General features: G+C 46.8%; 1 protein-coding gene across 1 annotated transcript in view; it reads right to left on the bottom strand.

The window, feature by feature from the left end:
- Positions 1-14063, bottom strand: part of RBM33 (RNA binding motif protein 33) — a 164448-nt gene that overhangs the window by 121273 nt on the left and 29112 nt on the right. The window contains exon 8 of the mRNA XM_025197781.1: positions 6556-6727. Coding sequence (XP_025053566.1) covers positions 6556-6727 — 172 coding nt within the window. The remainder of the gene's footprint in view (positions 1-6555; positions 6728-14063) is intronic.

Here is a 14063-nt window from a genome sequence, read left to right as displayed (position 1 = left end):
CTCCTCCAATAGAGACAAGCTGTCACAAAAGGTCACCAAAATGTGACAGGATGGAAATTACGTTTGTAACTTCAACTGAAATGTTAATTTCTCTTTAAGTGTTTTCTCAACTATGCTCAGATTTTAAAGTAAAGAGATGTAGTAGCTATTTAACAGTTTCATTTTTAAACCAGTCGTACCTGTTAAAAAAGACTGCGACGAATTCCACAGGTACTGCTGACAGTTGCATGCAAGTGACACGTTTTGTACTGCTTACTTCACCACTGAATGCAGTTACTATAGCCCCTTTCATTAGCAGAACAAAAACTCATAAAAAAACCTCATTTTAATTAACAAAGACATTAGCAAACCAAAATATAAAATACCAAACAAAGAGCAGCTAGTTCATAAATAGCTTGTATTCTGAAGCTTGCATCCGCTTACTTGTCTAAGAGGTACGTAAAACTTGATTAAAACTTCATAATGACACCACAGTATTTTTTTCATGTTGCTCAAAATGTCTCCTTTTAAATATACATCATAGAAAAATGCAGTACCATCCTCTGAAATATTTAGCTTTGGATACCCAAAACTGAAAGCTTTGTTAGATTATCATTGCATTGTACTGCACAGGCATACCTTCAGGTTTTTTTCCCCTTAAAAAAAATCAATTACTATACTTACACAAATCCAAGATGACTTTGAATTTAAGATGGCCCCAATAATTAGATTCTACACAAGGAAAATTATAGGAGTCTTGAAGTCAACCCCCACCTCCAAGGAAGCAGTGAGGGTCTAGACCACCCCAACTTTTACCCCCCACCAATGCCTGTGCCTACCCTTATACTTACCCCTCTACTTCACTGTCACCTGCCCCCTCCATCCCTGCCACATCTTACACTAGCTCCCCCCAGTGCCTGCCTCCCTTGCCACTTACCCAACCCCTTGTCCCCAATGCCTAATCCAACCCTCCTACCCTGTCCCCGTCCCTCCCCCCCACTCCCCGAGGCTACCCCCTGCCACCTGTCCCTCAAGCCTACATCTGACACCCTGCTGCCTGCCCACCCACCTCCTGCTCCTCCCCACCACTTACCTTTCGACTACCTCAGAGCTGCCCAGAAGTGGCCCCAGCCCCAGAAGAGTGGAATCATAGAAAATTAGGACTGGAAGGGACCTCAGGAGGTCATATAGTCCAATTCCCTACTCAAAGCAGGACCATCCCCAACTAGATCATTCTGTCAAGCTGGGCCTTAACCTCCAAGAATGGAGGTTGCACCACCTCTCTAGGTAACCTGTTCCAATGCTTCACCAACCTCCTAGTAAGAAAGCTTTTTCCTAATATCCAACCTAAACTTCCTTTGCTGCAACTTAAGACAATTGGCTCCTTGCTCTGACACCTGCCACCACAGAGAAATGTTTAGCTGAGGGGTGGGCAACTATTTTGGCTGAAGGGCCACTTAATGAGTTCTGACGAGCTGTTGAGGGCCGCAAGGCAGGTGCTGGGCGGTGCTCTGCACCCTAACCCCTGCCCTCTGCCACCAGACGTCCCCCTCCTCTTGTCTGTGGAAGTACTCCGCGGTGGGGCTTGGCATCTTGGAACCAGAAAAAAAAAACCCAAATCATATTCCTCCAACACCCCCCCCCCAAAAAAAACCCCAAACATCTATTATAACATATTTTAATTATTTTAAAAAAATATTTGTCCCGATTTACATGCATTTTCGTAGTGCAGTGGTTAGCCTTGTTTGAAGCAGGACCCATATGTAAACACCAATGGCCAGTTACGACCCAGTGCCCCTTACTCGCAACCTGCTACACCCTGCCCCAGGTCCCACCCCACAGTGTGCGAGACAGAGGGAACCCCAAAGCAGCCCCTTGCCGGCTAGAACTCTGCCAGCCTGAAAAGGAAGAGCCACGGTTTTCCACAGTTTTCTTCTTTGAAAGAAGAATCCATTTTTAAAGTTTGTTTGTGACCCTTTCATATAGTCTTGCAACCCACTTTTGGGTCGCGACTCATGAGTTGAGAAATGCTAGCATAGTGTATATAGAGATGATTGCATAATAGACCAAATAAAGTCTTTCTTTTGTATATAGTGTTTGGGGGTGGAGTAGGTGTGTGTGGGCTCCCACTGCACACAGCCCCTGCACTGGCGGCAGCAGCAACAGGTGATAGGCCTTTAGGGCACTCATGGCCTAGTTTCATAGTTGGTAGGGTCGGAAGGGACCTGAGCAGATCGTCAAGTCTGACCCCCTGCCATGGCAGGAAAGAGTATTGGGGTCAAAAGACCCCAGCAAGGTGTTCATCTAGCCTCCTCTTAAAGACCCCCAGGGTAGGAGCTAGCACTACTTCCCTTGGAAGATGGTTCGAGATCCTAGCCGCCCTGACAGTGAAGTAGCGCCTCCTGTGTCTAGCCTGAATCTACTCTCTGCCACCTTATGGCCGTTATTTCTAGGCACTCCTGGTAGTGCTCAGGGGAACAGGGACTCCCCCGATGCCTGCTGGTCCGTGTGTGTCCCCCCTGCCCCTGACTAGTTTGTAGACAGCCACTAGATCCCCCCTCAGCCTTCTCTTGCGGAGGCTGAACAGGTTCAGGTCCCATAGCCTCTCTTCGTAGGGCCTGCATTGCTGCCTCCTGATCATGCGAGTGGTCCTCCTCTGGCCCCTCTCCAGGTTGTCCACATCCCTCCTGAAGTGCACAGGCAGAGCCCATCAGTGGTACATGGCTCCAGCCAGTTCCAGGATCTGCACGTGGCGGCAGGGAGCAGGGTCAAGCTGGCCCAGTTCTTTCACACAGGGCTCCCAGTAACTCGTGTGCAGCTCCTGGAACAACATCAGAACTGCACACTGCAGCGGGGAGGCCCACACTATGGAGCTGCTGGCCTGGCCCTGCTCACTGCTCCCACATACAACTCACAGGACTCTGCCGTGAAGTAGGGCTGAGCTGGCCTGGCTCGGCTCCATAGAGCAGGACTCCCAACCACTTCTAGCAGAGTCCCAGGAACTGCATGTGGCAGCAGGGAGTGAGGAAGGCCACTGGCACCATCATGTGGAGCTTCTCCCGAGTGGTGCACGAATGCCAGGAGCAGCACCTTAGCTGCAAGGAGCCCTGCATGATAGAACCAGGCCGACTTGGGATCCGTGCTCCTGCCACACCACTGGGCGCAGGCCCAAGCCCTATGCTCCCACCCTACCTGCTGCCAGGAGCATTGCAGCAGTGACAGGAGGTGCTGATGGAGGAGCTGAGCAGTTCCCCGGGTGGCTGCAGCAGCAGCAAAATCCCACCCAGAACTAATGCTTGCCCCTGGTCTAGCAGCAATCCTGCATGGAAGCTGTGCTTGCCTCTGATCTAGCTCCATCCTCTTTGGAACCACCTTTCAGGTAGTTAAAGGTTGCTATCAAACCTCCCCTCAGTTTTCTCTTCTGCAAACTAGATGAACCTAGTTCCGTTTCAATCTGCTGGCAATGCTCCTAACAGCAGCCAAGCATGCTGTTAGTCTTCTTGGCATTAAGGACACACTGTTGACTCATATCCAGCTTACTGCTCACTGTAACCCCCAGGTCCTTTTCTGCAGAGTTGCTGCTTAGCCAGTTGGTCCCAAGCCTGTAGCGGTGCATGGGATTATTGATTTGTAAGTGCAGGACTTTGCACTTGTCCTTGTTGAGATTCCTTTTGGTCCAATCCTTCAATTTGTCTAGGTCACACTGAATCCTAGCCCTAACCTCCGGCACATCTACTACTCTCCCCAGCTTGGTGTCATCTGCAAACTTGCTGAGGGTACACTCCATCCCTTCTCCCAGATCATTAAGGAAGATACTGAACAAAACCAGGACTGACCCCTGGGACACTCCGTTTGATACTGGCTGCCAAGTAGACATCGAACCATTGATCACTACCCATTGAGCCTGATGATCCAGCCAGCTTTCTATCCACCTTACAGTCTGCTCATCCAAGCCGTACTTCCTTAGCTTGCTTGCAAGAATGCTGCGGGAGACCATATCAAAAGCCTTGCTTAAGTCAATAAGCATCTGCAGGCAGGATGAAAAAAGCCATGCATTTCACTCAATGAAATGCGTCTGTTTTGATGGGACACATCCTGGCACAGCTAATCTGCTTCATTTCACGTTTATTTCTAGTCATACTGGTGTTCCTTATACCACTACAAGATGCTAGATGTTCTGCAACTATTAAATGAGTCGTAGCTACAGTGGTCTCCAGTAGGACAATTAAATACCAAAATGTTTGCCCTATTTAGTTGAATAGAAGCCTACCTTGATTACAAGACAGCCCCCCCAATTAGATTCTATACAAGGAAAAAAATTATAAATTTTCTTATAATTTTCCAGGTGTAGAATCTAATTATCAGAGGTTTGCCTTGAATTTGTCCCCCTCCCACTGCTAGAGAAAGGAAAGAAAGTCTGGGGGAGGTGTCAGGTATCCCCCACCTTTTTCCCCTGGCAGCCCCTTTCCCCCTTCCTGTCAGACCCTGCACTCACTAAGCACATAGATGTGAGGAACCAATTTGAAAGCAATAAACATTAAATAAAACATAGATGTAGCAATCTAGGAGAGGGGGCAACAGAGGGATTCTGCATGAACTGTTTTGTGCCTAGTTTTGTGACGTTTGCCAAACATTTAAGGCAGGTGAAGAAACTGGAATGACTGGAAATGGGAAAGAAAGGCACAGCTCAGCTGTGGGAGTGAAGAGGAAGTCAAAATGTATGTAATGTAGTGGCACCCTCGAAGAAGAGTTGGCGCTGAAGGGGACTGAGCGCTACCATATATATCTTGTTCAGATGGGCTGCACTAACCCATCGTGTGGGAGTGGTGCCCGGCCGGCCTGCTGGTCCAACGCCCCGGGTTGACATGGCGCTGCAGAAGCCACCGGCCCCGCTGGCCGACAAGATACTGTTAGTAGGGCTGGTAACCCCCGTGATGGGGCAGCTTCTGCAGGTGTCCCCTCAGATCCAGGAGGCACCAGTGACTCGTGGGGGTGCAGATCAATGTCTCCCCACAGTGAGGGGGAGGGCAGGGGAGGCACAGCTCATGGGGTGGCGGCATGTGCCTCCAGATCTGCACAGGGTGGGCTGCAGCTGTGGGGTGGAGCCAGAACCGGTGCTGCAAGGGGCTCTTCTTGCCGGGGGCTGGGCTCAGAGTGGGCTCCGGCAGTACTGGGAGGAGGCTGCAGCCATCCCAAATCTTGCTGCAGCTCTGCTCCCAGCCCTATGTTGCTGCCCACGGCAGCCACAGCTTTTCCCAGCGCTTGGGTGGAGACGGGCTGTTCAGCCAGGGCTGCACCAGGCAGCAGCATGGGGCTGGGAGTGGAGCTGCAGGCAAATCTGGGGTGGCTGCAGCCTCCTTTGAGTGCCACTGGAGCCCGCTCCGAGCCCAGCTCCTGGTGAGAAGAGCTAGTACTGTGCGGCTCCAGCTCCACCCTGCGGCGTGGGCTGCAGCTGCGCAGATCCAGGGGCACATGTCCCCTCTCACCCTCCCCACAGCCCTCCCAGGGTGCAAGCAGCAGCCACCCTTCTCCCATGAGCCGTACCTCCATCCCACGACCACCCCCCCACACACCTGGCAGTGCCTGCCCCTGCCCCCTCCCTCACTGCAGGGGGCATTGATCTGCCCCCTCCCCTTCCGACTTACCAGCTGGAGGCAGCTCTCCACACTGCTGGCTCTGCTCTGTGCTGTGCTGCAGGTGCGCCCAGCATGGGTATTTATTTTCCCCATAGGGCCGATATAGACAATTTTCTTCATAAAATCGGTACTGATTCAATATCTGACCGATGTATAGGTGTACCTCTAGTATTTAGTGAGGTTTCCTTGTATGCGATTATAAAATGAGTGGATTCCTCCCCTCCCCCCCATGTTAAATTGGGGGGAGGGGGGCACACCTCATCCTGTATTCAACTAAATACGGTAAAAAAATATTAAAAAATCATAACTGAACACCTTGGGAATAATCTGCTGCCTTGAAATAAACCCTTAAAAGCTAACAAAATGTAATTTTATTTACACAGACAAGCTAAAACAGGGTCGAGTCAGGGACAGCTAAAAATCAATTCTTTATTTTTACTGAAACTGCACACAGTGCTCTATCAGTTCATTAGCTAATTGATGAAAAAGTCTTACTGGGATTAACCAAAGAATGCCTTTACCCACTTAAATACTAAAAAGATGTACCAAATATATGTTCAGTGCTGCTACACAAACCCATTAAGTTAGTTTTCTCTAGTTTAAAACCATATCATAATTGTAAACATTATCAAGTGAAAACTCTGAACATTTAAAAGGTATACATACTAGAACAGTAATGGATTATTCCAAGTGTATAGGCAGCTGCTGTACTGGTTTAAGGAACTACAAAGTTTCAATGAGTAAACACTGCACTCGCTTCTTACAGCATACCATTATACTGCTACAGAAGAACAGCTGGTTATAAAGCAAGCTAATGGAAGAGATTTGTTCTCTCTCCTCTTTGGAAAGACATTAAATAGTGAATAAAGTTTTAAACCACCTAATCTTTTAGGTCCTTCTACTATTGTCCTCTTTTGTAGTGACTGCCACAGAATCTTACCCAAAGTTTCAGGAATGTTTCTTCTCTCTCTTGTAACATCTGAAAGCCTAATAATTGTTCCTTCTTTTCGTTCAGTTTTGAAACGCAGTCGTCCAGATTCTTCATCATCATCCTCCTCTTCATCTGATTCCTCTTTTGTTTCTTCCTGAAATTCCAATGTTTCATTGGTCACCTGCATCACAAGATAAAGAGGATGTAAAAAAAGTGGGTACTGCCCAAATTAGGTTTTCAACATGCTAAAAAAATATATATTATTTAAAAAAAACAAACTAACAAAAAACTTAATGAGCAAATGACAAAACACTTCGTGAACTCCACGTCATGTACATTTCTGGTATTATAAAGTATGCATTGTGTAAAGTTTCAAATTGAGCAGATTCAAGAGATCTTACGTTTGTTTGGTTACAATATATGATATTGCTACATCTGAAATGTATAAAATATAAGTTATAAAACATAAGTTTTTTGTTTGAGGATTGAATACCATCTCCTTTGAATAAATACAATAAAAAGACTAAAGGAACGATCCTTAGCGTTTAAGTCACAAAGTATCAATAGCATTAAGTGGTATAAAAGACAAGATACCTTACACATTTTTAAGTTATTTCTTTGATTGGGTACAATCTTGCTTGTCTGAAGGAAATATTCAAGGAATAGAAAATCCAAGTTAACTGTACAGTTACTCATCACAAAATAAAAAAAAGATGTAGAATACTGTTTTACAGTACCCAATTTAAATATGCCCAATCTGCATAGGGAAATGTTATGACCTTGTTCTTCAATCATATTTCAAGTCCCCTAGTGAAAATGATTTTTTTTTCCCCATTCGTAAACAATAAAGGAGAGATCACAAGTGCCAGCACTTCTACCTTCTGACCTCTGCTGAAAAAACTCAGTTCTTTTTCCTGGGATAGTTAAATTCAATTCCAGATTTGGGAAACCTGGTTCTCTCTAAAGTATCAAAGCCTACCAGTGCCTCAATTATTATAATAAAACAAATTCTAAATACCTATAAATTTTGGTGTTTGATTTTGTCGGGGGGTTTTTGTTGTTTGTTTTTTTTTTTAAATCATGGAAAATCAGAGCTCTCCCCCTGTTTCCTTCACTTGGAGGGGATTTAATATCAGCCTTCGACTACCTAAAGGGGCACTTGAAACAGGATAGAGCTGGACTGTTCTCAGTGGTGACAAAACAAGGAGCAACGGTCTCAAGTTGCAGCAAGGGAAGTTTAGGTTAGATATTAAGAAGAATTTTCTCATTCAGAGGGTAGTAAAACACTGGAACAGGTTACCCAGAGAAGTGGTGGAAGCTCCATCCTTGGAGGTTTTCAAGACCCAGCTAGACAAAGCTCTGGCTGGGATGATCCTGCTTTGAGCAGGGGGCTGGGCTAGATGATCTCCTGAGGTCCCTTCCAACCCTAATTTTCTATGATGCTATGAAGGGTGTGGGTACAGGAGACATGTTAGGGGGCAGAGAGGCACGTGGCCTCCCAGATTTCTGCACCCACAGCAAGGCGTGGGGCCGTAACCAAACAGGACCAGCATCCTCCTCTTCATCTGATTCCTCTTTTGTTTCTTCCTGAAATTCCAATGTTTCATTGGTCACCTGCATCACAAGATAAAGAGGATGTAAAAAAAGTGGGTACTGCCCAAATTAGGTTTTCAACATGCTAAAAAAATATATATTATTTAAAAAAAACAAACTAACAAAAAACTTAATGAGCAAATGACAAAACACTTCGTGAACTCCACGTCATGTACATTTCTGGTATTATAAAGTATGCATTGTGTAAAGTTTCAAATTGAGCAGATTCAAGAGATCTTACGTTTGTTTGGTTACAATATATGATATTGCTACATCTGAAATGTATAAAATATAAGTTATAAAACATAAGTTTTTTGTTTGAGGATTGAATACCATCTCCTTTGAATAAATACAATAAAAAGACTAAAGGAACGATCCTTAGCGTTTAAGTCACAAAGTATCAATAGCATTAAGTGGTATAAAAGACAAGATACCTTACACATTTTTAAGTTATTTCTTTGATTGGGTACAATCTTGCTTGTCTGAAGGAAATATTCAAGGAATAGAAAATCCAAGTTAACTGTACAGTTACTCATCACAAAATAAAAAAAAGATGTAGAATACTGTTTTACAGTACCCAATTTAAATATGCCCAATCTGCATAGGGAAATGTTATGACCTTGTTCTTCAATCATATTTCAAGTCCCCTAGTGAAAATGATTTTTTTTTCCCCATTCGTAAACAATAAAGGAGAGATCACAAGTGCCAGCACTTCTACCTTCTGACCTCTGCTGAAAAAACTCAGTTCTTTTTCCTGGGATAGTTAAATTCAATTCCAGATTTGGGAAACCTGGTTCTCTCTAAAGTATCAAAGCCTACCAGTGCCTCAATTATTATAATAAAACAAATTCTAAATACCTATAAATTTTGGTGTTTGATTTTGTCGGGGGGTTTTTGTTGTTTGTTTTTTTTTTTAAATCATGGAAAATCAGAGCTCTCCCCCTGTTTCCTTCACTTGGAGGGGATTTAATATCAGCCTTCGACTACCTAAAGGGGCACTTGAAACAGGATAGAGCTGGACTGTTCTCAGTGGTGACAAAACAAGGAGCAACGGTCTCAAGTTGCAGCAAGGGAAGTTTAGGTTAGATATTAAGAAGAATTTTCTCATTCAGAGGGTAGTAAAACACTGGAACAGGTTACCCAGAGAAGTGGTGGAAGCTCCATCCTTGGAGGTTTTCAAGACCCAGCTAGACAAAGCTCTGGCTGGGATGATCCTGCTTTGAGCAGGGGGCTGGGCTAGATGATCTCCTGAGGTCCCTTCCAACCCTAATTTTCTATGATGCTATGAAGGGTGTGGGTACAGGAGACATGTTAGGGGGCAGAGAGGCACGTGGCCTCCCAGATTTCTGCACCCACAGCAAGGCGTGGGGCCGTAACCAAACAGGACCAGCTCCAAGCAGGAATCATCTCTGTGCGAATGAAGGAGCACCGCCGTAGCAAGGCACAGTGGTAGCAGAGTTGTGCCCCCTGCTACTGCTGGGTGGGCAGGGGGCACCAAACCTTGGCAGCCGTGGCAAAGCAGCACTCCTTGGTCCCACCCACTGAGCCACGAAGGTGGCTCCTGCCCAAAGCTGGCCCAGCCCAGCTGCAGCCCCATGCCCTGCAGTGGGCACAGAAATCTGCGCCCCACCTCCCTGCCACATTGCTTGCTCTGCATCACCTGCAAGGGAAAATCTCCTTTAAAGGGGAAAAAACATGGGAAACTGCAGAAAACCCGCATGTTTTTAAAAACAGAGAAAACAGAAAACCTGGATCCTTGCAGATAATTATGTACAGATTGCATTTGATTTACACTTCTGTAAAATTAAAATTGTTATATAGTACAAGAAAAAACTTTGATTTTTTTTGCACAGAGGTGGCTTGCAACCCACTTAGTTCGCAGTGGATTGCAAAAAAATAAATCAGCTACTCAGCTGTTTGCTTTGACTTGTGATTCAAAGGGTGCCATTCTCCAATCAGGTGGAGCTCATCAGTCCTACACAGCCAACTGCAGAAGCGGTGCCCTTTGAACTGCTACTGCTACCTTGACAGCAGTTAGCTGGAGCACAAAACAACCAAGGCAAGGCAGGATTTGTTAACTAGCTGACCCATATGCAAATCTAAAACCTGATGAATTAGTGGAAGAGCTATATTGGTTGTAATGGAGACAAACTTTTGATGGCCAACAGTTTGTCCTCTGTACTTAGCTCTAGGAAGGACTACTAGAACTTGCCATGAATTTACATCTTATTTCTTCTTAAAAACAAACTTCTCAAATTTGTTACAATATTTGTGGCAGAGAATAAATTTAAACAATTAAAACAAAAATTCCTTTAATTTTCCAATGAGAACACCATACAGAAAATATGAATGGCACCTTTTCTTTTGATAGAATTAAAACTTTAAAACACAAAAAACCCCAGCAGCTATACAAGATTTCTGCAAGAAATATTTTTTCACTTAAAGTTTTCATTTTATATTGTCTATTGACATCACCTAAGATTATAGTTTAAAGCAGGGCTGTCTGCTGGCCGCATGCAGCCCCCAAAGGATTAAACTGCAACTGGGCACTGTTCTCCCCCATTTGCTCTCTTGCTGCTTCTTCTGGAGTCCCTGGGCTCCCACCCTCTCCTCCAGCTTCTGCTGCCTGCCAAACCATTGGGTTTAAGGAAGCTCATGGCCAGAGGGCTTGGGGTGGGGGGGGGGGGGGGGCACCAAAGGACCCAATGCAATATCTCCATCAGTACAGTGTGAAATGAGTTGCTCACTGCGCGGCAGGGAGGAAAGAGGGCTGCATGGCAAGACCACACCAGGTGTCATGTCCACATACTCAGCGGGTTTGTACATCAGGGCCATGGGAAGCAACAGGAGCTCACGTGGTATGGCATTGGTGGTGGTGGGGGGTGTGGTGGGTGGGGGGGGGGGGGGGGACAAAAGTCAGGGGCTTATGTAGCGTGGCATATGCATATATTGGGGGTCACAGTGCATTCCAGCAGCCTCTGTGGTGCTTCAGGCACTATGCAGCACAGCCTGAGGCCTACAGGGCATGCAGCCCAGAGTGAGTGGCCTGGCAGCACCCAGCCAAGTTGGAGAGGCCTGTTTAAAGGGTCCAGTAAGTTAGGAGGCTTATTTTTCCTGAACTCTTCAAGAGGAGCCTATGGGATTCAGGAAGGCAATCCCTGAGAGTTGCATCTTGGCTAAAGGGTTGTCAAATAACTGTAATAATATAATGAGTTACAAGCAACCAAGCAACTTTTTAGAAGAATGGGCTATGAGAAACTATTACTTTAAAAATATATATCATCTAATTACTTCTCACAGAAAACTAAATCTGTGCTGTGCAACCTCCTTGCCAAACTCCCCTTTGCTCTGAGTTGGGCACTGCATAGCAGAGAAAACTTAATGTAGATCAACAGTGCAAGGAGGCAGACACCTTCAAGTACTGCACAGTAGTCTCACCGTCAACTCTGCAACCTCTCTTGCAAACCAAAGTTTAGGCACTCTTCAGCAACAGCTTGGTAGAGACTAATCACTGCCAGCAAATACAATCACTTATCCAAAACTGGAGAGTGGAATGACCCAAAAGTCCAACACTGATGCTCAAGAAAATCTGTAAGAATGTGAGAACCTCGCGCCGTATCATCAGACCCAAACAAGGAGTTCTTCCATTTCCAACAACATTTCAATCCACACGTGAAAAAAACCCTTCAATTATTATGGGATACAGACAAAAGCCTACGTGAATTGAAGTACAGGTTTCCCATGACGTATGCTGTCCATGCATTCCCGGAGAACAGCATAAATCAAATTTGCATAAAGCTAGCCCACTTTACAATGTAACAAATAGGGACAGGTTTACATGGCGGTGAGGGAGGGAGGGAGGGAGGGAGGGGAGGAGGGAGTGAGGCTGGGACTAGGGGGAAGGGGCAGGGGGAGGGTGCTGCTCCAGAGGACTGCACAAGGCAGTGAAGCAGCGGGAACAGAGCGGCAAATCCAGTGCAGGCAGCTGGCCCCGGCCGCTCCTGGGGCTGCTGCAGCCGGGGCTGGGGTGAGTCCTGCACCCCCTGCTCAGGGGCTCTGCTTGTCTGCGCTCACCCCAGCCCATGCTGGAGCAGCCCCAGGAACAGCTGACACCAGCTGCCTGCACCACAGCACAGCGCAGCCTGGGAGCTGGAGTTAGCCCAGGCACAAGGGGACAGGCAGAGCACAGTACAGCCTAGCAGCTGCAGGCAACTGGCACTGGCCACTCCTGGGGCCGCTGCAGCCGGGGCTGGGGTGTGGGGGGCCACGGCCCTTTCCTCTCCCCCCACAGACTTACGGGGGGGGCATCTATGCTGATTGCACAACAGCAAATTTACCTCACATATAATGAATCATGGGACTAAATATGCTCATCACATAAGGGCGAATTCGCATATAAAGAACCTGCGCATAGAGGGAAATCTGCAATCCACCGTTCATTTCCTGTGCCCACTGTAGACATTTTAGTATTAAATGACTCATTAAGTCATACCCAATTTCGGAGGTTTATTCTGACACGTTTTACCAAGAGGTTGTTGATTATCGGCATTTTTAAAGCTTGTGTGTTCTTCTGTACCAAAAAGAGTAATTCATATAAATTTGAAGCAGAACTCAGAGAACCAGTTGGAAAACTGACTGAAATAACAAGTAAAATAGGATGTTAGCAATTTCTAATTTCAAGAAAGTCCTGCTTTTTTGAAGAAAAAAAAATACTGTATATTAACCCCTAACATCACTTCCACAGAAAAACAAACACATTAACATTTCAGAAGTTATAACTCCGAAGCAAGTGACAAGCCTGCTTGGCTCCTTGTGGCCAGAACTTCCAGCTATTGGATTTTGTTATGTAGGTTAAGGAAGTTAAAACAAATGATGTATAAAGAAACATCTATACATTTTAGGGGCAATTTGTTTATCAGATTTCTCCACTGTAAAGGCTTCTTGGAATGAAATGTCAAGTGTTAGAATGCATCTAGACCAGGGGCGGGCAATTATCTGGGCCTGTGGGCCACACAGGCAGTTCCGGGGAACAGCTGCGAGCCAGTCAGCGCACAGCCCCAACCTGCGCCCACTCTGGACTCACTTTGGCAGATCGGACCAGCCAGAATGCGCATGCACAGCCCCAAACCCAGCCCACCCTATACCTGCTTTGGACTGCCCACCCAGGGTGAGCAGCGGCAGCAGCCAGGCAGAAGCTGCTGCTCACCATTGGGGAAAAGCAGCCCCCTCCCCATCGTTGCTGCTGGGCCCTTCTTGCTACAGCCACCTGCCCTGCAGCTCCTCTCTTCTGTCATCACCACCACCTCTGAGCCACACAGCAGGACAGCAGTGACAGTGCAAGAGCCACACAGCAGCCTGGGCACAGGCAGCTGCAGCCAGAAGGGCCTGGCAGCAGTGAGGGGGAGAGGCTACTTCTCCCCTGCTCCAAGCAGCAGTTTCTGCCCGGCCACCGCCATTGCTGCCACTGCTTGGTGTGGGTGGGCAAGTCCAGAACAGGCACAGGGCAAGCCAGGGTCAGGGCTGTGCACGTGGGTTCCAGCTGGTCCGGAGCTGGTTAAGAGTCCAGAGCAGGCACAGGGCAGGTGAGAGTTAAAGCTGTGTGCATGGGTACCTGCCAGTACCATGGGGCTGAGGACAGTGGCAACAGCACCTGAAAGGAGCTACCACCACCACCTGGGCTGCCTAGAAAAGCAGTCTAGCTGTGGAACTGCCCCATTCCCAGTGCATGACCAGGGGGCAGCGGGGCACTGGACAGTGCCTGGGACCCACCATGGGCTGGACAAAGTCCCTCCATGAGCCAGATCCAGCCCACAAACGATATTTTGCCCACCTCGACCTAGCCACCATCTCTGCATTGCTTACAAGGCTTCAACCTCCCCTGCCGCTTCCTCCCAAATTTTCACTTCAACTGCTCTTCAATGCTC

The sequence above is a fragment of the Alligator sinensis genome, unplaced genomic scaffold (genome assembly GCF_000455745.1).
Source record: "Alligator sinensis unplaced genomic scaffold, ASM45574v1 scaffold601_1, whole genome shotgun sequence".
Lineage (NCBI taxonomy): Eukaryota > Metazoa > Chordata > Crocodylia > Alligatoridae > Alligator > Alligator sinensis.
The sequence above is the reverse complement of the archived record's forward strand: the minus strand, read 5'-3'. Positions and strand labels throughout refer to the sequence as shown.